This window comes from Diuraphis noxia, unplaced genomic scaffold (genome assembly GCF_037042655.1).
Source record: "Diuraphis noxia isolate RWA-SAM2 unplaced genomic scaffold, SU_Dnox_SAM2 contig0002, whole genome shotgun sequence".
Lineage (NCBI taxonomy): Eukaryota > Metazoa > Arthropoda > Insecta > Hemiptera > Aphididae > Diuraphis > Diuraphis noxia.
This window is the reverse complement of record NW_028301712.1, coordinates 74,550,635-74,578,626: the sequence shown is the minus strand read 5'-3', so window position 1 is coordinate 74,578,626 and position 27,992 is coordinate 74,550,635. Positions and strand designations below refer to the sequence as shown.

At 27.9% G+C, this 27,992-nt stretch overlaps 2 protein-coding genes across 6 annotated transcripts; both read right to left on the bottom strand.

Annotated features, from left to right (window-relative positions):
• Positions 1 to 610: 610 nt before the first annotated feature.
• LOC107162518 (putative peptidoglycan muropeptide transporter SLC46) lies at positions 611 to 10,197 on the bottom strand. 4 transcript variants are annotated; one of them, XM_089221662.1, is made up of 8 exons: positions 10,020 to 10,196; positions 6,884 to 7,561; positions 5,854 to 6,217; positions 5,565 to 5,666; positions 4,526 to 4,663; positions 3,990 to 4,073; positions 3,746 to 3,902; positions 611 to 3,390 (listed from the first exon to the last, which is right to left on the bottom strand). In XM_089221662.1, the coding sequence occupies exons 2-8, from the start codon at positions 7,490 to 7,492 to the stop codon at positions 3,315 to 3,317; spliced, it is 1,530 nt and encodes a 509-aa protein (XP_089077788.1). In that variant the 5' UTR covers positions 7,493 to 7,561; positions 10,020 to 10,196; the 3' UTR covers positions 611 to 3,314. The 4 variants fall into 4 exon arrangements, with proteins under 4 accessions (XP_089077788.1, XP_089077789.1, XP_089077790.1 ...); XM_089221663.1 differs by lacking the exon at positions 10,020 to 10,196 and adding an exon at positions 9,796 to 9,931; XM_089221664.1 differs by lacking the exon at positions 10,020 to 10,196 and adding an exon at positions 8,388 to 8,452.
• A 3,106-nt stretch (positions 10,198 to 13,303) lies between these two features.
• Positions 13,304 to 26,891, bottom strand: LOC107171732 (lysosomal proton-coupled steroid conjugate and bile acid symporter SLC46A3-like). 2 transcript variants are annotated; one of them, XM_089220325.1, is made up of 8 exons: positions 26,679 to 26,885; positions 23,247 to 23,862; positions 21,781 to 22,150; positions 21,275 to 21,376; positions 21,072 to 21,209; positions 16,293 to 16,376; positions 16,070 to 16,226; positions 13,304 to 14,211 (listed from the first exon to the last, which is right to left on the bottom strand). In XM_089220325.1, the coding sequence occupies exons 2-8, from the start codon at positions 23,823 to 23,825 to the stop codon at positions 14,118 to 14,120; spliced, it is 1,524 nt and encodes a 507-aa protein (XP_089076451.1). In that variant the 5' UTR covers positions 23,826 to 23,862; positions 26,679 to 26,885; the 3' UTR covers positions 13,304 to 14,117. The 2 variants fall into 2 exon arrangements, with proteins under 2 accessions (XP_089076451.1, XP_089076452.1); XM_089220326.1 differs by lacking the exons at positions 13,304 to 14,211; positions 16,070 to 16,226 and adding an exon at positions 16,658 to 16,731 and having other exon boundaries at positions 16,305 to 16,376; positions 26,679 to 26,891.
• Positions 26,892 to 27,992: the final 1,101 nt, after the last annotated feature.

The window sequence follows — 27,992 nt, the reverse complement described above, 5'->3', positions numbered from 1 at the left end:
TAGCTATTAGCTACTTTTTACTAAGTAGATATAAAATAATGGCTGGATGGTCCTTATTGTTTCATTGTCTATAGTTATTCACTAATTATTCTAAAATAATGAAAAACACAAATTAATAGATTTATTTGACAAATAAATTTGTAAAAAATTCTATTAAACGATAAATCTATGGAATAAACTCAACTTTTGTTTAATTAATGTGATGAAATAATATATTGGGAACTTAAACCTTCTACAAATAGACAAGGAATGAGTGCGTGGAAAGCGTAACAACATAGATGGTGATTTTTTCTTACTCGTTTACTCATTATTTATGGAAGTGTGGAGCTGTAAGGTAAGATATATAGATTATAGATGACGTATAGATTATTTTATTGCTGTCGGAACGGCTTACATCGCTGCGAGATGTTTGTATGCAGCTTATTACATATGTGTTAATTATGAGATTTGAAATATAAAATATAATATACTCATAATCATACTGCAGTGCTAAATCATCGAGTTAGTTTTAAGAGACCTAGTAACAACTAACAAATATGATAGCGATAGGAAGATAGATAACTTCAAAGTTGATTTCTTGAGAGGCCATGAAAAAAAATACAATACTAAATGATTATTATAGTTTTATAATATATAATTTTACTTTAAATTGAATTACATGCAATTAAGAAGTAAAGCACGATAATAATCTTTCCGGTTTTACAGTCATGTAATGCAAATGTACTGGTACAGTTTCCGTTTATATATACATATATATTTTTTATCTCTAACAATAAATGATAACAAAGGCTATCAGGCCATTAAATTTTCTAACGAATTTTTTAATATAAAATGATTTCTATATTTTATCGCTAAATAAAAAAAGTCTTTTAAAGTTCTGATTATTCGGGACTTTGATAAAAATAATAAATTAATATTCTATCAACTATTTATTAACAAACTATGACTTTTTCTACATTATCAATAAGCAGTTGCTGTACAGTGTACATTTCTTAGTACAAAAGATACATCAGATGAAATGTTTACAAAATTTGCATATAATTTTATAATTAAATACATATAGAATAATATAGGATAAGGTCATTGTTTTTTAAGGAAAAATAAAATATGATACACGTTTACAAGATATCCATAAAAAATTTCAAAAATTTCAAATATATATATATATATATATGTATTGTAAATTGTTCAATATCTTGTGTACAAAATATTATTAGAGACTTGATAAACTCAACCAAATTTAAGTACATGGATGAATGGCAAAACCTTTGGTCGAAATGTGATAACAATAAACTAAGGGAAATAAAACATTCGATACTACCATGGCCCAAATCATTTGAGATGTCTATAAGATACGAGGTAATTCTTGCCCGCCTACGAATAGGCCACACGCGTATGACTCACGGATATCTCATGGCCAAAGAAGACCCTCCATTATGCCTGACGTGCGGAACAATCATTACAGTCAAGCATATACTGACAGAATGTCGTAAAATCAGTGAAAGGCGCATTGAACTAAAACTACCTGAGACACTATACAAGATGGTATCACCCACTCCCGAGACAACCAAAAAACTCCTCAATTTCGTCAACTCAACAGAACTGCGTCAACTGATTTGAATATTCTAACTTAAATTAAAATGTAAATCTTTAAATATAGGTAATAAGTAGAAATTAAGCAAGTATGTAAGAAATGTATGTAACACCGGCTAATAACCATGCAGTTGATGCCATAAACAATTAATAATAAAAAAAAAAATATTAATATAAATATTTTACGAAAATTTCAAGTGTTAATAGCTGTTCATTTTTGAATTAGTATGAAATAAGAAAGCTTTATCAAAGATTAGCTTTGAGTGGAAATTCTAGTTTTCCATAATTTTTTTTGTTTTTCTAAATTATTTAGAAAAGTATTTAGACTTTTGAATATTTACTTCAAGTTATAGCTAGATTAGTTTTCTTACAAAAACAGATACTGAAATTGAAAATTGAAACAATTTTATGATTTTTATCGTTCTGCTCAAAATCTCTCAAAAGACAAAAGATCATGCATGTCAAAGATATGAAACCTATATTATTGTAAGCTGATTTTTTTTGTAAGTTCACGAAACACTGATATGTATAAATTAATGCAGTTATGCCATTTTAATTGATATGTAGAAAAATTAAGATATCCTGCTTTTATAATAAATAAGCTGTTTTAATTGCTTAGTTTACTTAAGCAACTATTTTAATGTACAAAGTCCGAAATATTATAGATATGTATCACAAACATAAGTGCTTACAGAGGTTTTTTTTTATTCTAGATAAAAAATAAACTTCGTCATCATAGCTATTGGGAATAGGTGCTTACAAATTATAAAACTGTTTTACAGGATTTTTAAAATATAAGTAATTTATAATTATTCATTTAAAATATACCTAAATATACTTATCTAAAAAGGCCTAAAAACGAAATAAAAAATAGTTGGTTAACATATTGAAAAAAGTTTTAAAAATTAAATTCATTGTTGCATAATTTAACTGCAGTACCACTAAAAATGTTAAGTCTTACATGAGCTCAAAAATCCATTTTTTTACAAATGCATTAGTTATAACAAAAAACCATAATCCTACTGATACAACGATACCTAATCTAATCTCATACTTTTATTAGGTAGTATTTTTTGAAAAGAAAATTACAGTCAAAATTATTTACATTTACATTTATTGATATCTTAACTATAATGATCAATTATAGTAATAATAATTTTAAACTGTTAACGATGGATCAGAAATTCTCCACCGTAATTTATCTTACGAAGGGTAATAGAAACAATATTCTCAAAATAATATTATTTTCATTATATTTTATATGTCTATTTTGTTTCTTCAAAATAATAATGATTATTTGGAGCAGAGGATGAACGTGTTGATTTTACAATATTATGTGTGTATGTGTATTTTTTTGGTTTTTTTTTTTGGGGGGGGGGGAGGTGTAGACATGATATAAATAGTTAAAATACCACTTTGTCTATAAGTAATATCTGTTAGTTCTTTAAAAGCCTTTAAATAAATAATATTAATAAAATGTAAATACAGTATTCATATTGACTGAATTGAACGACGTAAATTGGCTTTCAAGTACCTACGAAACATTATTATTTCCCTTAATAACTATACAACTTTTTAGTATCTTATTTTTAATAAAAATAAGTAAAATATATTTTTCTTCGATGCTTCCACGTTGATGATCTCCAATCTCTATCATGTTTAACTTTCTGCGAATAATCCCATTGACAGATGCCATCAGATGCAAACCATTACTTCAAGCTTCAAAGTTTGGTATTCTCAAGTTTTACAGATTTATCATCGATTTTTTGAGATTGTTTGCTTTCTTTGTACATCCATCTATTTTGTAAATCAAACAAATTATTATTAATTTTAACTGTATTGATAGTAAAATAATTTTGTTAATTGTTTACAATGATGCATTTTTTTGTCGATAAATACATCTTTTGTTAATAATTTCAATTTAGCTTATTATTTACAGCTATACAGGTTAAACATTTAAGAATTATAAGATAGATTTGACAAATATTATTTTGAATAAACCTCTTTTCACTCATTTATAACAATTTATTAGCTCAACTATATATGAAAATATAACATACCGACAATTGGAATTAGACAATTTATATTTTAACTAAAATTTAACCATATGATTTAGCCATACAAGCTGCTCACATCTATGTGGATTACTTACAAGTATATTATAGTCGCCGGTATGGCTAAAGTTGATCCTATTAAACTGTACGCTCCGGGTAACGTGTCCACTGTATTTTTGTAGATCACAGTGTATAGTGGACCGAACACAATAGGAACAAGAGATTCGACGATGCCGTAAATAGCCGTAACTTGTCCTATATATTTTAATATTATATCAATAACTAATAGTATGGGAATTTTAAAATGTATAGAAGAAAAATTTACAAAACAAAAATTCTTACCTAATTCATCGGGTCTAACTATTTTTGCCATAATTGATCTCGCTGTTATGAAAATTGTGCCTCCCATTATGTCTACTAATGGCCCTGAAATCAATAATATTTTTACATTAAGCACTTTTTTTGTACCACTTTATCACTATGGTACTATTATACTAGTAAATGTTATTTGGTCATTTGAATTTTGTTTGGTCCTCGTCAGAACAGCAGTTGAGCGTCGTATTATTTGTAAACAATAACACACACAATCACTTTGGAAAACGATTATAAATTTATAAGTTATGGTAATTTAATTTAACTGTTTATTGTATAATACCTATATAGTATCTATTCATATCAGTATGCACTGTGCATAGAAATCAGAATATCAGCGATTTACCATTAAATTGAAATTATTGTAATGATTTTATTAATATATAATTCTACCCACGTGCGACGAGAATGAAGTGCTCTGGGGTAAAGAAATGATATTCATTCACTGTACCCTTCAGTATGTTAATAAGTGATTAAATAATAGTTTTCGAGTATAAAGTACACACCCAAATAGTATACCCATTCTTCTGTCGCTAAAGCATAACATATTCCGGCAACAATTTTTCCTGCACACGCCATCACTCCAATCAAACTATCGTCAATTTTAAGCACATGGCTAAATAAGCCAATGCAAATTGCTGTACCTAAAATATAATACAATATCTGTTTTTATAAAAAGTATATATTTATATATTTAAACGTTGAAATAATGTGAGATAGTATAATTTATTTTTTATAACAGCTGATTTTAATAGACTAGCATTTTTAAAATTATTTATTCAAAATAATAAATATAATTATGTTGTATTGTCAAATTGTATTTTTCATAGTACCTAAACTATAATAATTATTTAATTATTAAAAAATTTAGCGGGCAGCGGTTGTGTTAAGCTTTAGCACTCGAAATTATGGAAGATATGAAAATAAAATTGAATATTCTAGGTATTATTCTGTACAATTAATGTCGTTATTTAGAGTTATATGCGATTTACTTTCAAAAATAGTAATTTTTTTCGGAATTTTTTACTTTTTTAAATTTAATAATTATTTTTTCTTTTCTAGTGGTGTATGAAAGATGTTGAAGATCCATACCTATGACTTTTTATTGTAAGTATTTAAAATTAAAAATTAAAATTTCGTAAAATATATTAAAATCTCGAAAATGTCAATGTAAAATATTTTGCGGTTAAAAAATTATGAAATTTTAAACTATTATAGGTAAGGTTATATGGACTTTTTTAAATAATTTATAATGGTATCAAAAAATCGATAAATTTTAAATCAACTACTTATGTTCTATGTTAAAGAAAATATAACACAAAATTCATTTTTGGCAGTTACATTTTTGAATTGTTTCAAAAGTTTAAAGTTAAAATCGTTCTTTTGAACAATTACGAAAATTTCACAATATAATGTGAGAACTATGCCATTTCCATTGATATTGTGTAATATCAATTGAAAACTTAGCTTAATGCCTACCAAAAAATATTGCTTAGGTTAGGTTAACTATCATTTTGGTCCAAAAAATTTGGGTTTTAAAATTACCTGCTACACTAGTGACCATGGAGAAAGTAGAAAATACACTGAAATCCACTTCATTCCATTTGAATCGGGCACGTGTATTCAAATACGATACTGAAAGATCACCTGTAAGTTGCGTGCAACTTTAGTATCATTAGAATAATAAATAATAAATTCATCATTGTTATAATATATGTACTAATGTTATACTTGTATTTAGTTTTTACAACTTCATTATTTACTAGATACCTATCAATACAGTTTCTTAGTTACTCGTAAGAGTATAAATATGTAAATAAAATTGTCTACTAACCATTTAAAGGTCCCATAATTAAAAACGCAATACACAGTAACATGATTATCCTGAGTTTTCGATTATGTGGCCCGTCTTTGAACGTGACTTTAAACGCTTCTTGAATGTGTTTTGCGTTAAAAAAACCATTAAACAAACCATTATTTCGTGTCTGTGTTATTGAATTTTCTGGTTCGTTCGGTGACACTTCTTTTATAAATACTAGACCATAAAGAAGACCTATTATACATAAGGCCGAAGATACACCGTACACACCATAGAACCCCAGCTTCTGAAATGTAATACCAGACAACGCTGTACCGATGGCCATGCCTACTGTGGATAGTAAGTTGACTATACCGATTCGTAGAGTTTTCATTTCCTCCTGAAAACGTAATATACATATTTAGTATATTTATATTAAATTATCACATATTCACATCACCGATACCTATTATTAATTATTATTATTATTATTGGCTGGCACTTTAACAATCGGAACAAAAAAAAACTAATGGCACTATTATTTTTTGTCCTGGCTGTACGTATCCATATGTTAAATTCCGAGGTGTTATAAGTTTAAATGTATTTAAGTCATATCATATCATGATATTTTTTGCATATTGAAGTTGAATTCAATTATTTATTGTTTTCAAAATCTATAACTAATTAAGTTTGAGCAATTTTACTAAAAAATTATCTGTTTGGTATTAATTCATAAAAGTGCTTAAGTCCTTATTAATGTCAATATTAATTAATTGATTATTATCAAATAAACAAGGAATTTCATTGTGTAAACTTGAAAAAACCTATAGTTACAAGCAAAACATGTTTTTAAGCAATTTCATTGATCATTTTCTCTATTTAGCATACAATTCCTAATTAATAAATTAATAACTATCAAATAAATGATTTATTTGTGTAAAAATAATTGTTTTAATTGCATTTTTTTTATTCGATTTTTTCACGATTTTTATTGCAAAATAATTTATGCGGTCATACTCCATATACTCTATATTCTGTAGAGGTACTGAAGACGTGGTAAACTTACACCGGTGACATCGGCGACATAGCTGAACATCGCGTTGAACAGAACCATCCGACCGCCGGCCAGTGATGTGGGCACCGCCTCGACGAGGCCGACCACTTCCATGCGGAGTTCGCTGAACCAGAAGACGCAGGCCACGAGGCCGACGATGCGGACCAGTTCGCTGGCCACCGGTACCAGCATGCACGGCACGCGCTTTCGGCGCCTGTCGCTCCAGGACCCGATGAACACGGCCAGCGCGCACGGCACAGTGCTCTGGACGACCAGCTGCCACGAGAGCATGTCGGCCACCAGCCGCTGGGTGGCCACCTCGTACTGGTGCAGTGGCTCGCTGGCGTTCGTCTTTGATTTGGCCAGCAACGCGGCGCACGTGTTATTGTCAAGATGGAGGTTGACCGAGCACGCTTTTTGCAGGCTCAGGTTCTGCGTGGCCAGCAGTATGAGCGTCCGGGACACGATGTAACAGCACACCAGTGGTTCCACGTGGATCGCGACCAGCACTCGTTTGATTCGCGACCAGACGGTCACTTGCGCGTCCTGCAGAGGAGTGTCGCCGTTTCGGTCACACGAATCCTTAGACATATTATCGGCGTGGTTGTCACTGCAGGTCATTCACCGTAGTTTGTTTTCCTCTGTTGTCCGTCTGTTTTCAAGACTACCACATTTGACCAACTTGAAAACCTTAACAAAACACGTGGTCAAATGATATGTAGGGGTTGACGATGGTATTTCAATAATACAATCGATGAGACGTGTATATGCTGCAGAAACGTCCCTCTAAAAGTAGTTACAATTATTCAATATCATGATGGGCTAAGTTTTTTTTTTCATATGACGGTAAAATGTATCATGTGACAATTTATGGTTTTCGCGGAAATGGTAATCCACAAATTTATAATTTGGAGGGAAAATAAATCGTCGTAAAAAAGAAAGGTATACTGTTGGCAGAAACGGGCAACACCCTAACCGGTCAACTATATTACGTTTTAAATGGTAACTATTAAACGTTGTCTGGGGACAAATAAACTTTACCACCCCCTCACAAATTTCACTATTTTTTTTTTAAAAAAAGACGTAATTTTCAACGCTGATTTTTAAGCTGTTTGAATTTTTTTTCGGAAACCATTATTTTGGAAGTTAAGTTATAGCCTTTCAAAGTTTAAGATTTTACATTTATACGCATGCGTGCAACAATACTTCCACGCGCAGTACCTACGAATTTTGATTTTTTTTACGTAATAACTAAATAGTTAAGAACATGCTTATTATAATTGATAAGGATAACTCGATCGAAAGCCTAAGTTAAAACATTTTAAATTCAAATTGACATATAAAATATATATTAATAAGCAATATTATCAGTTTCTTCATCATCTTTTGTACCGCTTAGTTAAAGTAACACAAGTATATTAAAGTGACTCTCTTCACCTAACGGCTCCGGTCACCTAACGGGATCCATAGGACATCTTTCTCGACCCTCAAACTCAAATGGGGTAAAATAACCAACCTGAGGGGGAAGAGTAGATAACTATGACCCCTTCAGAGTCGTGTGGAAGACAAGCATCCCTGCTCTTCGGGCAGACGGATAACCTAAAAACAAATAAACTTAACCTTGTTAGTTAAAGTAACATATGTATAATGGAGCTCTTCAATTACCGGCTCTGGTAGCTAAACTTAAGGGACCCCTCTCGCCTATCAGCGCTGGGTGGTAGACTACCAAACAGACCAAAGTAAAAAAAATCCGAGTAAACAACTCGCCTAATAAGTGGCTAAGTCTACATGCATATGCGTATAAAAGTAAAATCTTAGACTTTGAAAGACTTCAACTTCCAAAATAATGGTTTCCTCGAAAAAATTCAACCAGTTTCAATATTAGCGTTGAAAATTACGTCTTTTGAAAAAAAAATTGAAATTCGTGAGGGGCGTGGTATAGTGCATTTTAGCCCGTTGTCTGTCTCTCGTACGATGTATCAGTAACAGATTTACAGTGGCACCGAAGTCTTAAAAATCTAGTAGAGCGAAAAATATTTCAAGAAGAAATTGCATACCGTGGAGAGGAAAGTGATCAATATAGAGCTGCCTTATCCTAAATTTTCAAAATATGTTGGGAAATGGCCCGATCATAACATAGGGATCGGCACCACTGCAGCTTTATATTAATATTTAATAATGATAATTTTAATAAAATATGTTATCAATGAATAAAGATAATTATCCACCTATATGTGGAATTCCACGATAGTGTACAGAGCAAATGTAAGATGACACACGTGTCTGGAATTTATGTTTATACCTACGTTCTACATTATAGGTATGATAAATTATAATACTGTGTATAATATAATTGTGTTTCAAAGTTAAATTCACTACAGACATCTTACACAAATTTACAGAAAAAAAATTAGTTATTAATAGACATAAACGGAAAGATTCGTTTAAACTTAAAAAACTGTTTATTTCGGAAAACATTAAAGTTTTTATATTTCTTCTACAACTTTTGAAGTCGAAACTAAACAACAGTTTTGTAAATTTTTATCTCTATTTCATTAGGTATCATATTTTAAACTTATATTACCTTTTGGATGATAATTTTCTGAATTCAATAATATGCCTACAAAAAATGAGATTTTGAGCGAAGACGGTCAAGCGTAACCATGATTATTGATTACAAAACAATTATTTTAATAACAATATTAACATTTTAAAATATATGATACTATTTTTTTTCCTGATTGTTAAGAAAAGTTCAACTACCTATAAATAAGACTTAATTTTCCATCAGAAACTACGTTCGAAATTAATGATCTAAGAATTTTTTCATTATTAAAAGTATTTACAGACCAGAAAACATTGTTGAAAACCAGTAAAAAGATGCTCCATCGATAATCTAAAATAAATTATATATTTTTACTTACTTATTTATTATTGATTTTTAATAAGCGTGCAAGTATACGAATTTGATATTAATTAATATATGAAATTCATTAATATATTATGATGGTATTCTCAATAAATTTTTAATGCATAATTGGTAAATGGTATTATATAGTTTTAAGATATTTTGTTAATTTATATTAGAATTAGAATTATATTTAATATATTTTAATACAGTAAACTTTTATTAATAATATTGTTTTACCTGATTTAATTAACAAAATATACATGTGAGTATTGAAAAAGTTAAGTTGTAATCATAGTTAAATTACGTTATTTTATTTTTATTTCAGTTATAATAATAAAAAAAAAATATCAAGTTATATTTGAGAATTTAGTAAAAATTAAGTAATACACGTACCACGTACGCGAACATACTAACTAGTAACTATATTTGTAAAATAATAACGAGGAATAGTAAGTTAGCATGTCTCAAACACTATTATTATACATTGTATTTTGTTATCATGGGTTCAATGAGGTCATTTAAATTTAACGAACAGAGTAGGTATACAAAAAATACTAGTTATTTTTAATATTTACTTAATCACAGACATTTTCGTACAAATAATTAAAATTATATTATTTTCTAATGATAACAAAAAAAAAAAAAAATATGATTTGTAAAATTCAAATCTAAACTTAAATAATAGTTGTAAGAAACCATTTCTACTGATTTAAATTACATCAGCGGTCAGTCTGTTTATTTTATATTAAATTAAAAGGTAGTTGGTACACTGAGAACATTAATTATTAAATTGACGTACTTACATGTGGGTTTTAATGCATTAATTTTAATTGTTTCACTCAGACCTGTATAATACAATCGTCTAGTTGTCTACCAGTAGCAAAGTATTTTAAGCATAAATTAAACCTAACTGGAATAACAAATTTGATAATAAAACAAAAATGTATAAAACCTATATGTTATTACTTATTATAATTTATAAATAATTAGTTTATTTTATCACGAAATAAAAAATATAAGTATTACTGGTACTTGTGAGTTGTGAGTAATAAGTCATCTCTATTTATTATTTATATTTTATAGTTACCACTATTTTTCTGGAAATTTGACATCGATATAAAGGAATAATTAGATATAATGTATAAAATATGCCAATACTTACACTGCTTACACTTAAAAGCCATTATAAGTAATAACTTCAAAAACGTCAGTTTTCAGGAAACGATAATACAGTTTTAAACACTTAACTAGTCCATAGAGTAAAAATAATAATTTATACACATCAAAAAGATGGAATGTTATATAATATATTTTACGAGAAAACTACTGATCATATAAAATTACATAACTAATTTATGGGTTTTAGTAGACTTGTTGCATCATATTAGATTATACGGTATATGAATCAGAAGACGAAATTCAGTAAGTATCGTTTTATTTGGTTTTACTGCTAAATTTATTCTAGTATTATTATAGCGTAATATTATATTGTATTCATAGCAGATGCGTACACAAGAAATATATATTTTTTAATTTTAATTTTTTTTTTTTTTTTGGGGGGGGGGGTTAGGTTATAGTATATATTATATAACCGTTATAACATTGATTATAAATAGTTATAGTTAATTATTTGTGACTTGGCGTGGCGCGGTTGGCTACTACCAATCTCGGAATGCGACTGGGAGTAAGCAACGGTCACAGCTACTAGCTCTCGGATGGGTGACTATTCGGGACATTCGGGTTCATAGTAGTTGAAAAGGTTTATACCCATTTTGCCGAATCCCAATTCACCGACAACTCAGTTTGTCGACATATATACCAGTTAAAAAATATTTTTTAAATATTCTCTTTTCACCGACAGTCTAGTTTGCTGACGTCTCGGTTTGCCAACAAATTATTTATAAAGTTTCAATTTTCCCGATTCGCCGACAGTTGATTGATCCATAATGGTTTTATCAAAAACGGATAAGATAGCGATAATATTATGGTATGTTATCGAATAAGTTCAACGTTTAGATGTTTTTTCGCACATAAAAATATAAAATCCATATGTACCTAGTATAGATTGGTGAATTTGCGCCGCGGAAGCAATGCGAAAGGAGATCCCGCGGCGTCGTCGGTTAAAACGGGGGAAAAAAAAAAGATTGGTGAATTTAGTTAATTCCAGCCGATTTTATAGTGAACTTTAGTATAACTATTAAAAAGTGTTGATTAAAATTTGAATTAAAAATAAAATATGAAAAAGATCGAGATTTACTAGTTGTTGATAATTTTATTCATTGAGTGGACAGAATATAATAATAGATTGAAATCAGAAGAAATAATATCTTTAATAGAGTATGTCGATATAATAAAATATCTCATATAATAATACAATAATTTTAGATTCTGAGTAAAAGTGCTTAGATTTTCGACTTTAGTACCTCGTTAAAATTCTCAATATTTTTCTAAATAATCGGGATAAATAAACTAAAAATTAGGGGAAAAACGGGATATTAATATCGATAAAAATTATTTATTGGGTAAAAAAGCTTGAAAATTTAATACAAGGCTTCTAACATAATATTACAATAACAGTTGAAAAATAAAATAAATTCAGTCACATTTTTTTTTTATAAGCATTCAAAATTTGAATTTTGACAAAATACGTAAAAATCACAAAAATTCGTAAATTATTTTAAGCTAGAAATTCATAAAAAAATGCTCTTTTTAAATTGAAAATTTGAAAATTTAACACAAGATTCCTTACAAGTTTGTTAATCTTTATTACCAAAAAAAATAATATCCACCAGAAATTCAAATTAAATCTTTATGAGCGTTTGAAATTTAAAGTTTTACAACATTGGATTTTCACTGAATTTCACATTTAGCGATTTTCTTATTTTGGTGTAACTCAAAAACAAATGACCGCAGATACTTGAAATATTCACTAAATGTTTATATAGACATTTCGTATATTTTTTAAAATTTTCAAAATTTTCAAAATATTTTGATTTGTTTCGAGCTGTTTACTGACATTTGATTATAGATTTTTAAAATTATATGGATAAATGGACATGATTTTTTTTATGAGCATTGATGTTAACATTTTGAAAAAATGAATGTTGCTAACATCTATAAAATGTTCAATTTTTGTACATGAGGATTGTAATTGTATACATGCCTTCTTATGAGTATAGTATAGCTTATACTCAAACTAAAAATATATAAGCACTATTCTTTTTAATAGACATTTGAAGTTCAAATTTGACGGAAATCAGATATTTAAATGAAGAAGAAAAATGTTAGTTACAATTTTGTGATAGTTAAAAATATTATTTGTTGCTACATGAAACTTATTATAATACAATATTTTAAATACATATTGATATTTTAATGTGTAGTAAATATACACTAATTAGTAAATACTATTTACTCTTTAGTAATAAATGATAATTTATTATTACCTACTAATAGTAAAATAACCTAACGTAACATAAATACAAAATTATAAAATACACTACTAAATAATATAGATCATCTTTCTGTCTAAGAATTATTCTCTGCATGCTATTTATTCATTAAATCATAATTACAATTGCATATATAATTAAAAACATCGTTAAAAGTTCTAACAATGCTAACGATTTAAGAAAACAATTTTTTCAAAATGTGTAGTTTTGACTGATCATATTTTGATCATCCTATTTATTTTTCGAATTATACAACAACGAAAATGCTTATGCTTAAATACTTAGGTAACTACATTAACCCATATTTAATTTAAATTATTTTCTGAAGTTCAGTCGCTTTAAATAAGTTTATCAATCACCACGTTGTATGGGAATACCCTAAAGATTTTCTATAGGTCTTGTATAAGTTTTTAGGGAGTAGTTCACATGAATTTACATCATATTACAGTATTCTGTGAAACTGTGCTTTAAAAGTTAAAATTAGTTATTTTTTACATTAAACACATTTATAATAAAATAAAATAATTAAGCTTATATTAATACTCACAATAGTGTTTATAATTATAAAATAATATTGCTGAAAACTTAAGACTGTTTTGAAATATTATTTATTTCCATTAAATAATAAATATAAAATATTTTCTTGTTTCTAATATTAATGAAAGTTTTAAGATAACAGTGAAAAAAAAACACAAACTAATATCGAAGTAAAAACATCAAAGAAAAAACATGGAGTTTTATACACTTTTTAATTTAAAAAAATCATTATAAAATGGAATTATAAATATATATATAGAATATAGAATTGTACTATAGATACTTAAAAATAAAACAAATAATTTGAATAATTATATTCAGACTTTTGGAATATTATAAATAGTCATCAATTAATTTCAAAACCAAGATTATCATTTGATTTAATTTCTTCAACGGCGCATGTTTTCTTGTCTTCCTGTTTGTTTATATGATACATCCACCTGTAAATGTAAATTTGATATTATGTAAGTATAATTTTTTTATGTTTACAAATATACAAAATGTTAGGTTATGACTTATGAGAAACTTAATAGATTGCTGTATTTGACTGTTTTAAGTTTACCACACCACACCAAATATATATAACCTCGAATATATAATATTTTATGATATGGCTATATTTGATTTAACTATTATAATTTATAGCTATAATAATTATTGAATGGAACATTATATTATAAATATCCCAGACATTTTACTATTTATAAATCAAAGTAATTTTTTTTTTATTTAAATAAAAAATATTTTTACAGATTTTAATTATATTTATTGATTTATTAAATAAGTTAGAAGAAAAGTTTATATGGGGAACTCCTATTGAGAATGAATAAATGAGAAAGCGTGAATGATTAATGGTGCTTAGCTTTGAATAAAAGGTTGATGAAAATTAAATTGAATCAAAAATCCTAAAGTGATAAATTACATATAAATCTTAATTAATTATTAATATTAAATTTAAAGTGAATCACCATTATAGTTATTTATGAGCAGATTTTGGTGTTTTTTCACTCTATAGGAAGAAATTGACAAATTAACCGATTGTAAAAGTGTCATTTTGAAGGAATAATTTAGAGACAGCAGATAAAATGTTTGTAATTTTGTGTCTCTTGTGTATTGGTGTGCAGTTTTAAAATATTTCCATTTTATTTAAGTTTGATTTTTTAGTCAATTTTATTTTAAGAGTGTCTTATTTAGCAGTTAAGTTTTAGGCTATTCTTAATTTTTCATATCCCTATCAATTTAATGTATTTTGCTGTGTTCGGCTGTATATCGTCAAATTGAGAAGATTGAGAGTTATTTTTTTGACATAAATTGTTTTATGAGAATTCAAGTAATTCATAACCTGATTGGTGAGATTGGAGCCGAGAGCACTGATATCTTGGTTTAGCATCACGTTTTTTTTATTATTGAGACGTTGAATTTGATCAGTTGCCAAAGGAAAATATTATAACAAGAGTTATAAACTTTTCTGGACATAAGTCCAACTAATAACAGTCGTTGATTAAAATTGAATAATATTTTCTCTTTTATGGATTTTCTAATTCGTAATTATTTTGTTTGTCATTTAATGCCGAGGAACTAAGTTTTTTTTTTGGTATTTATATTCCTGATTACAGAATGTCTGAATGTGAATTTATATTCTATATGGTAAATTTATTATTATTGATTCATAATAGATAATATATTCACCAAATTAATTAAAATTTAAATAAATATTTTATTTAGCAAAATTACCAAAAACAACATTATAATTTACAGATTTAATTTATTTAACAAACAAGTTTATATTATTGTTATTAATATCAATAAAATATATCTGTTAAAAATAACATTAATTTGTAAATAGTATTTTTTTTTTTTTTTTTTTTAGTAATCTTTCTAAAAAAACTTAGTGCTGGTAATTTTTTTGTTTAAGTATATTTTCCAAATGAACAAATAAATTGTACCAAATTGCCCTTGGAATTTCTGCAGAATTCTTATTATGAAATTATAGGTCATATATTATTTTTTTAGAATATTACACTATATAGTCATAATAAGGCAGAAATGATGTGAAATCATATATTTATATCCCATCCGGACTTTTAGGCATTATCACGAAATATTTGTTATTAAATATAAAAATTCATGTTTTGGAAATATGAAAATAGTTTTAAAATATTTGTTTTTGGACTACTTGATTGATTATATTTGGTATAATTAATAATAACTATCATATTTATGTAATATGTCACATAATTATCCTGTAACTATAAAAAAAATAAAAATAATAGTTCATTTTTAATGATTTTTAGTTACCAATATACAAATATAGCTGGTGTGAGCATTATGGAACTAATCACGTAAATTGTTCCTGGAAACGTGGCCAGAGTCGCTCTGTATATTGCAGAGTACAAAGGTTTGTATACAACAGGCACTATTGTTTCAATAACTGCCATTATCGCTGACACTTGACCTGAAAATTAGCGAGTTATTGAGATACCTTTATATTGTTAATAAAAAATAAAAAATATTTATGTACCAAGTTCAGCATGAGGTACAATCTTTGAGAGAATCGATCTCATTACGATATATGTAGTACCACTCATTACGTCAACCACGGCACCTGTAAACAAAATTTAACCTCGTTCGAAAAAAAAACCAAGATGTAATAACTATTTACACAAAAAAAAAATTTAGATACGTTACAAACGTTTCATACACGTTATCACCACACGACCTTCCGTGTACTTCAAATGGTACCCTTATTTGAAAACCACTGAATTGTTATACAAATTTGTGAGTGTATCAATACAAATTATGCAATAGTCGCCTAAGCATACTAGTATTTGGTAGATATCTAAAGCGACTAAAGCACAATGTCATACAGTGTAATACAGTACCTACCATTTTGGAAACTCGATTACTCCTTCAGCTATCGTTTGTGTACCAAAATAATATCGAACCATTGGAATTCATAACTATATAAAATATTGAAAAGTTTATTTGTTATACATCTCAATATATATCAATAGAATTTTTAATACCAGATCCATGTTGTTATAAACTATAAACTCGCATACCTAGTAAAATATATAGGTATATTTTATTTTATTTTATAAAATAATTATAGCAAAGCAATTACAATATAATGATGTATCAAAACAAAGAAAATATTTACAGACAATATTAATTAAATATTAGCATTAAATGAGAAAACCAGCGGTATGAATGAATTGGATAAGAGAACGGATGATAGGGATGAAACGGGAGTTGAGAAGAAGATTAGAATCGGGAGAAATATTGCCAAAAGAAGAAAGAAAAGAGAAAAGGAGTTGTTTACTAGTTATGAGAGAAGAGCAATTGAAAAGGATGTGATTAAAATCGCATATCGATTCGTCGTGATGTAGTGTACAGAGAGGGGAAGAGTTTATGTGTCTATGCCATGCAGCATAGTTAGGTGGTAGAGAGTCCAATTTAGTTTGCCAGGCATTGCGCAATAGTTTGCGGCGAATCGGAAGAAAGTCTGAAGCAGGTGTTTTAAAAGGAGAAAAATAGATGAGGGATTTTTTGAAAAAGCTAGGTGGTCGGTTCGCTCATTACCGGCTATACCCACATGACTAGGGATACAGAAAAACTTAACTGTTTTATCAGCAAGACTCAGACGATATACAAAAGATTTAATGATGAGAGCAAGAGGAGACAGGATAGATAAGAACGAATCAAAGAATATGGTAAGAAGACATGATTGCAAGTCGGATAAGATAAGAAAAGAACTGTATTCTAATGTGATATATTCGTTAAACAAAGAATCAATTAGAGTTTAAGGCAGACGTGGTAGTTCTTTTGGGGAATAGCCGAGGAAATTGGGTGAAACAGTTACTTCAGGAAAAAAACGAGAGTGCAGCGTAACGCCTATCATAAATTTGTAGCCGGATGCTGGGGCGATAAACAAGTGGTGAAAAAGGTAGTATATTTTATGAAATTAAAATTATTTGTTATGAATAATTAACTCACTCTTGTAAATCTAATATAATATACTATTTTTATTAACGGTGCAAACTATTTGCGCCCAAAATCATAACCCATTTAAGCCCGAAATATTTTTAGTAAAAATGTGTTAAACCTGTGCGACGTCGCCAAACTGTATTCTGGAATACAAGCAATACTACTTATTACCTTACAAAGTTAAAACTATTGTACATATTATTATTTTTCTCGTTTTAACTATTTTTAATTTTTACGTTACATTGTTATCGATATTATCGAATTTTTTATTATATTATGACGTGTGGAAAAAACAAAAGTATTAATTTTTATAATAATTGATGTACTTTAACAGTTTACCATATATTGTATTTTATATCATTTTATGTGAGATGAATTATGACTACAGTAAATCAAACTTGGTGTGAATTAATTAAGTGTTGTTTAATTTAGAATTCTTAAATGCGATGTTAGTTATTGTTATATTGACTATTTTTTTTAAACCCAAAATGTTGAAAAAATTATAAAATTAAAATTATATTATTAAAGACAATTATAATTATTAGAGTACTAATAATTGTCTAAATAATAGATTATAATATAATATACTAATCTACTTAATTTAAGTATTTATAAAGATAAATATAATCTATAATAATAAGAATCACAACGGCAACGTTACATACGAAATGGGCGCATATGGCGCATGGGCGGTGGTAAACTCTCCCAATGGCGTAATTACGGGGGGATTTGGGTGTCGTATTCCCCCCATGACCTTTTTTTTTAAGACTGGTTAACTACATTCACCTATGTACTTCTTTATCTAATAATATTATTATAATTTTATATATATATATATATATTGAAATCAAATACCTCGGTGAATTAATATTATTATAAATAGTCCATTTTATATTTTATAGAAATAATACAAAATAAAACAAATCCTTTATGCTAGTTGTACATAAATACTTCGTAAGTACTTAGTTCGTTTAAATGCAGCCACGCAAGTTTAAAAGTATCATTATTGCAATATGTTTTGTGCATGTTTTGAGTTTGCTTATGCATTGTGTAGTGGTACAAAAATAAACCACCGAACAGTAAAGTTTTATTGTATCGTGGATCGACGACGCTCGACGATTATCAGATTATTTTATCTAGATTAAAGACTATTGTCATATCTATCCTATCTTATCCTATCCTACCATTTTTCCGTAGTCCTATTGAACTAAAAACAACTTATCGATTTGTACACTTAATCGGAATTTATTCCATGTCTCATGTGTACATAAATATATTGCTCTGAATTCTGAAAGGTGCTTATAATAAATACTTTTTATTTTTTTTCATAGGGGGGGGGGTATAGGTAAAATGTTAAAACATTTTATCCCCCCCCCCCCCACAAACATGGCCAAATTACGCCACTGAACTCTCTCGATGGTAAACTCTCGCGGGTTAATATTATACTTACCTGAAGTAAATGTGTAAACTCTCACGGGTCAAAATTATGTTTACCTATAGTAAATGTGTAAATTATCCCGGGTTAACTTTATAGTTACCTGTAGGAAGTATGTTAACTCTCCCGAGTTGTTTTAAATGTTAAAACATTTTTTTAGGAAAAAAAATAAATTCGCTAGCTTTTTTAAAATCTGTATGTTCTTATTATCAAAAATAATAATAATTATTAACATTTTTACGCATATTTTGTATTTGTAACTTATATCATTATTATTATTATTATTAACTATTTTTAAAAGAAACTTAAATGTATATTAGATTTTTTGAAATTTAATTTTTTATTGTATTTTCAATTTTGTCTATAATATTATAGCTCATAGCATCTAAGACATTAATTTATATTGTTATTATATATGATCGACTATTTTTAAAGGCAACTTAAATGTATATTAAATGTATTTTATGATTTTTACTAGATCTAGGAAAGCTTACATATTTCCATTAGGTAGTACAGGAATAGACCTAAGAGAGTTTACATATTTCCGTTAGGTAGTACAGGAATAAACCCGGGAGAGTTTACACGTTTCCGTCAGGTAGTAATGGAGTAGACCCGGGAGAGTTTACCATCAGGAGAGTTTACCACCGGGAGAATTTACAATCGCCCTGGTGCATATCGACAGGTAGTACCTAATCTTTCGGGCGTATCTGTCCATATCGCTCGGTGCGCAAATGTACTACTCTGGGGTGCAAATAGGTTGTAGCCCCTGTTAATATACAAAAAGGGTCAACCCGTATATTCTAAAATAAAAATAAAATAGCCATACAATTATAACACATATATCAATAAATAAATTACAATAACAATCTATAGGTTGGTCGTGGTAACAAGTCATTCTTCCGCTTTAGTTAACATAATAACATATGATACGTAAACATGTTATAAATTATAATACACTTATACCTATACTTATAATACACAAGGCTACAATATAGTTTATATTTTTAAACAGAAATCAATACTCAATATTTGAAAATTGATTATTACGAGCAACAGTTCTAATATGAAAGTTAATTAACAACTTTTGTTTTTTGATTCTCCAAATCTTTTCCAGATCTATTGTTATATATCGATAAATTCGAGGTTACATATAGATACTCTATGCGTGCAATTTACTAAATACATTTTTAGAAACGAAAAATGCCGAATGCAACTTAAAATCACCGTGCCAAAATACTACTTGTGTGAATCATATAAAAACAAAGTCCCTTATAACATAATATAAGATACCACAAATCCAACAACAATCTCTAACGAATATCCCACATTCCCACTAAACACCATGCACCTTCTCTATAAACAAATATTTTTGATAACCAACGGTATTCAACTATGTGGTGCACTGAAAAATTTTTAAAATCAGTATCTTTTTAAGAATTTCCAATCAAAATGCCTTGTCTCATCTGTTATGTCTTTAGTACATTAGAAATCTCTTTATACAGAATTTAAAATATCAAAATCGCTATGCTAGACTTATACTGTTTCAAAGAATTTCATACAAATACTATTATAATCATTCTAACTAAATATTTATATAATATAATGATATTATTAAAAAAAAATTCAATATAACTTATATAGGTATGACCGTTTCTTCCATCGCTTACCCTGACAATCCAAATCAAAAATGGCCGAAAGCCTTTCTGAATAATTAAGCTCACTGTATCAATAGGCATACCAACAATCAATCCATCCTAACTTGACTTAATCTCCATATTGTAATTTAGTGTAAACAGATTGTAAATATAATCTTTCAAAAATATTATACATCAATAACATTAATGTATTGATTATTTTAAAAATTAAATTCATGCTTACCAATATAAAAATATAATTCTGAAGGTGCAAATGCAAATACCAATCCAGCTAATACTTTACTAAGGCAAGCGATCACTCCAATGAGTGCGTCGTCTAATTTCAATAAGTGGCTCAAAACTCCTATCGAGAATCCAACGCCTAAAATAAAATTGATCCACTCTATACATGTATTATTTACTCTATATACGAATAACTGTCCTTACCTACAATGTTTGTCATAAATAAGAATGTCGAGAATAAACTGTAATCCAATTCATTCCAATTGAAACGAACTCGAGTGTAAAAGTAGGTAATTCCAGATTCTCCTGAAATAATTGTTTTATGTTAGTGAATGGTAAAGGAGAATAATTTCACAATAAATTATAACTAATATAACTATTGGAAATCTTTCAAGATGATTTAGCAAAACTGATGAGGTGATCTATTTATCTATTTACTATTAACTATAACTCGTCTAACATAAACAATTTAAATGTTTAAAACTTATGAAAGAAAATAGCTAATTTTTTCATTAGTGGTAGGCTAATTTTTTAATATTCTTATTTCTCTGTTATTATATTCTTATTGTGTCTTGTGGTACAGATTGTGATGAAATATGTTTTTTTTTTAATGCATTGCTTAAAAAAATAACATTAACGTTTAACAACCGGACATTAGAAATCTGAGCAGCTATGATTTTAGTATAAAACATAATATTTTTAATACACACCATGTGAAGGACCTTGGATTACAACTATTGTAAACATCAGCATGATGATTTTCGTCCATCTTTTTCGTGGGCCTTTTTTGAACGTTGTGTGAAATGCTTTTTTGATATGTTTCAGATTGAAAAAATCTACCACGAGATACATGCAAGAGTTGGATGTCTGCTTGGGCTCTTTTAGATCTAATGGCCCATGATGTTCTTTGATGTTGACTGAGCCGTAAATAAAAGCTATCATATATAACGCTGTTGAGATATAGTACACTCCGAAAAATCCTAGCTTTTGATACAAAACACCGGAAAGTGCTGCACCGACTGGCCATGCCACACCAAAGAATAAATTCATTAAACCTACCCTGAGAGTTCGGTTTTTAATCTGAAAATATAAATAATCTTTATTATGTACACTTATCATTAGAACTCAGGTTTTTGTGTAAATAAATGAATTAAAAAAATACATAATATATTTTTCATGAGTATTTAAAAAATTTTTTGTAAATATTTAAATTTAAATTTAATGAACATAATTTATTTTTGTTATTTTTTAGAAAATAGGTCTATTATAGCCACAAGCCCACAAATAACAAAGATATGGATGGGCCACGTCTGTGTTAAATATATTTGAGGCCACGTTCCCGGAGAGGAAGGCAATTGAGGTCTTTTTATCAATGATTTTATATTGACAGTCGATAATCGATATAATTATATAAATATACTTATTTGGCCTCAATTGTACCCCTTATTAGTTATTTACCGCTGATAAGACCGTTAGGTCCTATCTATACCTTTATTATCTATTATTATAGTTCATTTATAGGTTATATCGTTTATTTAGTATTTACTATTTATTATTTTATGTAACAATTATTGATCATTTTAAAGAAAAAAATTTGATTTAGAATTTACCCATTAAATATAGTCTATTCATACAGTACGTATAAATTTATATACAAATTAATCAGTTAACTTTGAGATGAGTTTGAAAATTTAAAACTTTAGTAGTTAGGAATACAGACTTATATCTTGAAGAACTAATATTATTTTAATTTTTAACACATTTTAAATATATAAGATAAATGCAAATATCTTATACGACTTATTTTTGTTAGTCAGAAATAATACATTTATATGTTTCAATAGATAATATTGACTGAAATATGATTAAAGTATTCAAAACTGAATGATAGACCTAAAATCTAAAAATGATGAAACGTAGAGATTTTTATCAATTTTTTTTAAATTTAAATAACTGAACAGAAGGTCTTAAAGTTATAAATGTGTGTGGTAGTGTTAAATGATCACAAATTCTAAAAATGTAACTAAATCAAGTGATAACTGTACAATGAAATGATTTTCGATGGATTGAATCGTATAGATACCAAGGAATAGGTTCCTTGTGAAGGATAATGATATTTTGTGCTGATGAAAGGTTCAATTATTAATTTTAGGGAAAACAAAAAGGCTTTACTCACGGAGCTTATGTCCCCCATGTAAGAAAATGCGGCCAGATAGAGAACGGTAAGTCCACCGGCCATGGACGTGGGTATGGATTCCACTAGACCGGCCACCTCCATCCTCAGCTCGTTAAAGTAGTGCACGCAAAGTAACAAGCCAATGTTCCTGACAATTTCACCGATGACCGGGACGAGCATACACGGTTTGCGTTTCCTGTTTCGATCGCTCCACGACCCGATAAATATGACCAATATACACGGTATGCTGCTTTGGATCATCATTTGCCATATGAGCATGTCGGCTACCAGCTGCTGCACTTGAACTTCTTGGTCAGCGTAGAACGACAAGTTCTTGTTTTCCAGTCCGTAACAGACGTCGTCGTCCATCTTCAGGTTTACCCTGCATGCCTTTTGCAGGTTGAGGTTCTGTGTGGTTAAACTTGACAACACAGACGACACCTGATAGAACGCCAATAGCGGTTCCACTGTGATGTTTTGGAACACATATTTCACTCTGGAACCGAATCCCATCCGTCGCCAACTGTCACCGTCTTCGTCTTCCGGTGTGAAGCTTTTAACTTGTTGGTTCGTTTCCATTGTACCGTAATGTTTTACCACAGCTCTAGTAGAAACTCTACAAGAATATATTTTGAATTGTATTATGTTTACTGTTATTTGCTTATGTATATAAATTACGAACATAGAAAATTGGAACATTAATGCGTGTTTTGCATTCCAAACCAATCAATCAATTATAATATTAATATTCATATAAATTTATTATTATAAAGAATATAAAATCCAGAATCGGGAAGATTGGAGTACAATCATGGTGGTGGTGAAAATTCTTAAAGAATTGTAAAACCAAACAAAAAAAAAGAAGAAGGAAATCTATTATTTTTTTTTAAAATTTATCTCTCAAAAATAAATTACTTATAAACACAGTTTTTGTATTACAAAATAGTGTAAAAATAGCATATATACGACGTACCTATATATACGTGTATAATATATTGCATTCTGTGAATAATATGAATGCCCAATAAAATACTGTATCTTAAAGAATTGTTAAAACAGAAAAAGAATACCAATTTAATGATTTTAATATAATAATTGACAAAAAAAAATGTCTAATAATTAACATTTTCCAATTTTGGGCAAGTGTTTAATATTAATAAGAAGTGCGTGTTAAACATTAATATTTTACTGTTTTAGAGTAAAATACTAAAATTGATTAAGATTAGTTTTTTACCAATCAAATTCTTGGGGTGGTTGTTCAAAATTCCTGCAAAATTATCTCAAAAAATACTTCCTATCAAAAATACTTATAAAATAATTTATTATTATGTACTGTATTTTACATGCACAACTTAAAATTATACTTAAATTATCTTTGGATAACGATAGTTCTGCTGAACGATAATCAGAGAAATACATTTTTGTTTTGGTTGATAATTGGAATTCCATTGATAATAGTATAGTACTTATCTAATGTAATACTACTATATTATTTCTATGGCTTATATAATTTAATTTTTAATTCATTTTAATTAAAAATATTAGTATACTATATTGTGCTATTTTAATATAACACGTTTATTTTGTCAGTTAAATATTGAGTTTTAGAGTTTTATTTTCAGCAGCTATAATTGACTCGAGATACTATTTTCTAAAGATATTTTTTCCGAAGACCAATAACTGAATCTTTTGGTTCGATGAAATCGTATGCAACAAAATAGGTTTCATATACTTTTATTTAGGTAGGTACTATTATTGAGCTTATAATTTTTGGTTGGTTATTATTATTTTGATTTTAGCATCTTATCTTACTAAAAATTACATTATATTGTTAATTTATTTATACAGGGTTATTCTTTTATCAAACAACAATCATTATTTCAAAAACTATTGACTTTTTTCAATTTTTTTTTTCAAAATTTTAGATCCATCTTGTTCTAGAACTATATATATATTTTTTTAAATATTTTCACCCTTATATTTATCAGGTAAACCATCATCAACTTTTGATTTTCAACCGCAACCTATACTTAAAATTTCATAAACTAAAAAGGTTATTTTTTCAATGAATTTTCACGTTTACATTTTCATTTTTCGTTAATCCGTTTACAAGATATAGCCTCCCAAAGTTGGGTGGTTTTGGGTGGTGTTTATGTGTTATAGCCTATAGGTGTATGTTAGGTGGTATTTACACACAAACACCATAATATAAATGTTGTTTGATAAAATAATCACCCTGTATAACGTTATTTATAATTATATGATACACTAAGTACCACTATTTACCAAGAAGTAAAAATGTTATACAATCGCATTTTATGTTTTATCTATAATGGGTTATAATGCCGTTAGGTATTGATAAATTTGTTCACATGTAAGACGCATATTATAATGATCGATAATAATTTTTTTAGTATATATATTTGCATATAATCTGTTACTATTGGAAAATGTTTGATTATTGTGATATTTTTCTGAGATATATTTCAATTGGCATAAATTCACAATACTATTGTTTATTTTCATGTAAAAAATATATATTGCAGTGATCGAATGAAAAAAATAATAATGTGAATCAAATAAATTATCTACTATAAGACATATTACACTTTTTTAGTTAGTATGGTAAATATTAATTTAATAAGTGAATTATCGTATTAAAAACTATTTTAGTCAAATCCAATCAGTTTGACGTAAATCAATTTAACTGTTACGAATATATTTTTTTTATCTAGATTCATCGGAGAATTGATCAATGTACAAAACTTAAACAATCAAATAAATTTATCTCTCATAGAAAGATTTTTAGACGGATCAAATTATTAAGCATTACATAATTCAAAAATTACATACAATACATTGCAGTTAAGTTATCAAAATCAATCATCGTTAGTATCTGTTGTAATAAATCATACGATTTGATTAAATTCAAAACGTAGTAGGTGCACGAGACACAGTTAGGCCCATAAAACAGTTTACATTTGTTTTTTTTAATGATTTATAATAGTTATCTAGTTACCTATATAATATTAAATGCTTGATAAAATCAAATATCTAAAATTAGTTTTCAGTATTATCCTATTTTATATTAACAGTTTTTCCCTGCATTATATTAACTACACAACAAGTTAATGTTGTTTATAATTAAAATACAAGCTACATCACCTAATTCTTAATATAATTTTGACATTTGGTCGAAATTATAGATTTTTAATTTGTCTAACTTTTTACTAGTCCCCGTGAGAAAAAACTAGTCATACATTATTTTAACCTTAAACCATACAATGGTAAGTACTTCCAAATTCCTCGAAAAATACGTTTCAAACAAAAATAATTAGGTTAGAATTATTATATTAATTTATAAAACAAATATTGATGATAACCTACTGGTAAATGTACACTTGAGTCCATAAATTGTAAATTAGGTATTACCTGTGAAATATCCTGGTTGTGATATTCAGTCACCAAAGTATTATTACGATTAAGGAACATGTAGACGTGTAACGCATATAAGGTACTTACTACTACAACTAATTAACTACTTTAACATACTACATTGCACGATCAAATAAAATCATATCGTATATGATTATAAATTACTGGGGCCGATTTGCTCCAACTGTTTCCCACCACACTCGCTGAATAAAATTTCGAACTGATAAAACCATTCCAAGTTATTATATGATGTCAAAAAACATTTTGTTTTAAATAACAAAAGTCGTATGCGATCATTATTGAATAGTATTGTTATCACCTTCAACGACGATTAGCAATAATTATAACTAAATAATAAAGTAGCCTTGTATTAATATTTATCCAAGTATAATTAGACAACATAGTAAAAACAGTTATTAAAATATATTATACTATCTATAATTTCTAATATTTGTATAAGAGCCTGTAGTACCTACCTATTACGTACACATAAAATATTTTATGCTTTTAACATTTTGCCGATTTAATATAATAAAAACTATACTATTCTTAATTTTTTGTCCATTGTAGGTACTACGATAACTCACAAATATAATATTATAATGGTAAGTATAGGTCACTCAAAGATGTGCCATGTGCAGCTTATGCGCAGAGAAGAACCTGCGATGTGCCTAACCTGCGGAGAACTTCTCATAGTCAAGCACCTCCTCATCCACTGCCGTATCCACATAGATACCAGAAAAAGTCTAAAATTGCCCGAAAACCTCTTTAAAGCCCTCAGCCCTACCTATGACAACACCAACAAAATAATTACATTTTTAAAACAAATTATATGTATAATCTAATTTAAGAATCTATTGTATAACTATATTTTACTATGTACTTAATACTTAATTTTGTTGCAAGCTAATAATCTTAGCAGTTGAAGCTGTACAATGAATAAGAAAAAAGGTAAGTATACACCATGAAGGCGCTCACTAACATTATTAAACATGGTTATTTTAATAGTTTAAAAATTGCATGGTAAGAAGCTTAAGATCGTTATTACCTACTGGTTTAGCATACATTTTATTAAATGAGATACAAAACTACTATTTTTTCTACTATGATTATTACTTTATTAGGAATGATAATAATACTAAAAAAGTAAAACTAAAAGTTGGACAAATTACATACCTGGGTCTTGCCATCTTGATGCTCAGATATTCAATAGTAGCGATAACATATCATCACAGGATTTAAGTTTTTAAATTTTTAAAGCAATTATATTAAATAATTGAATTTGGAAAATGATATGAAGACTAAATAATA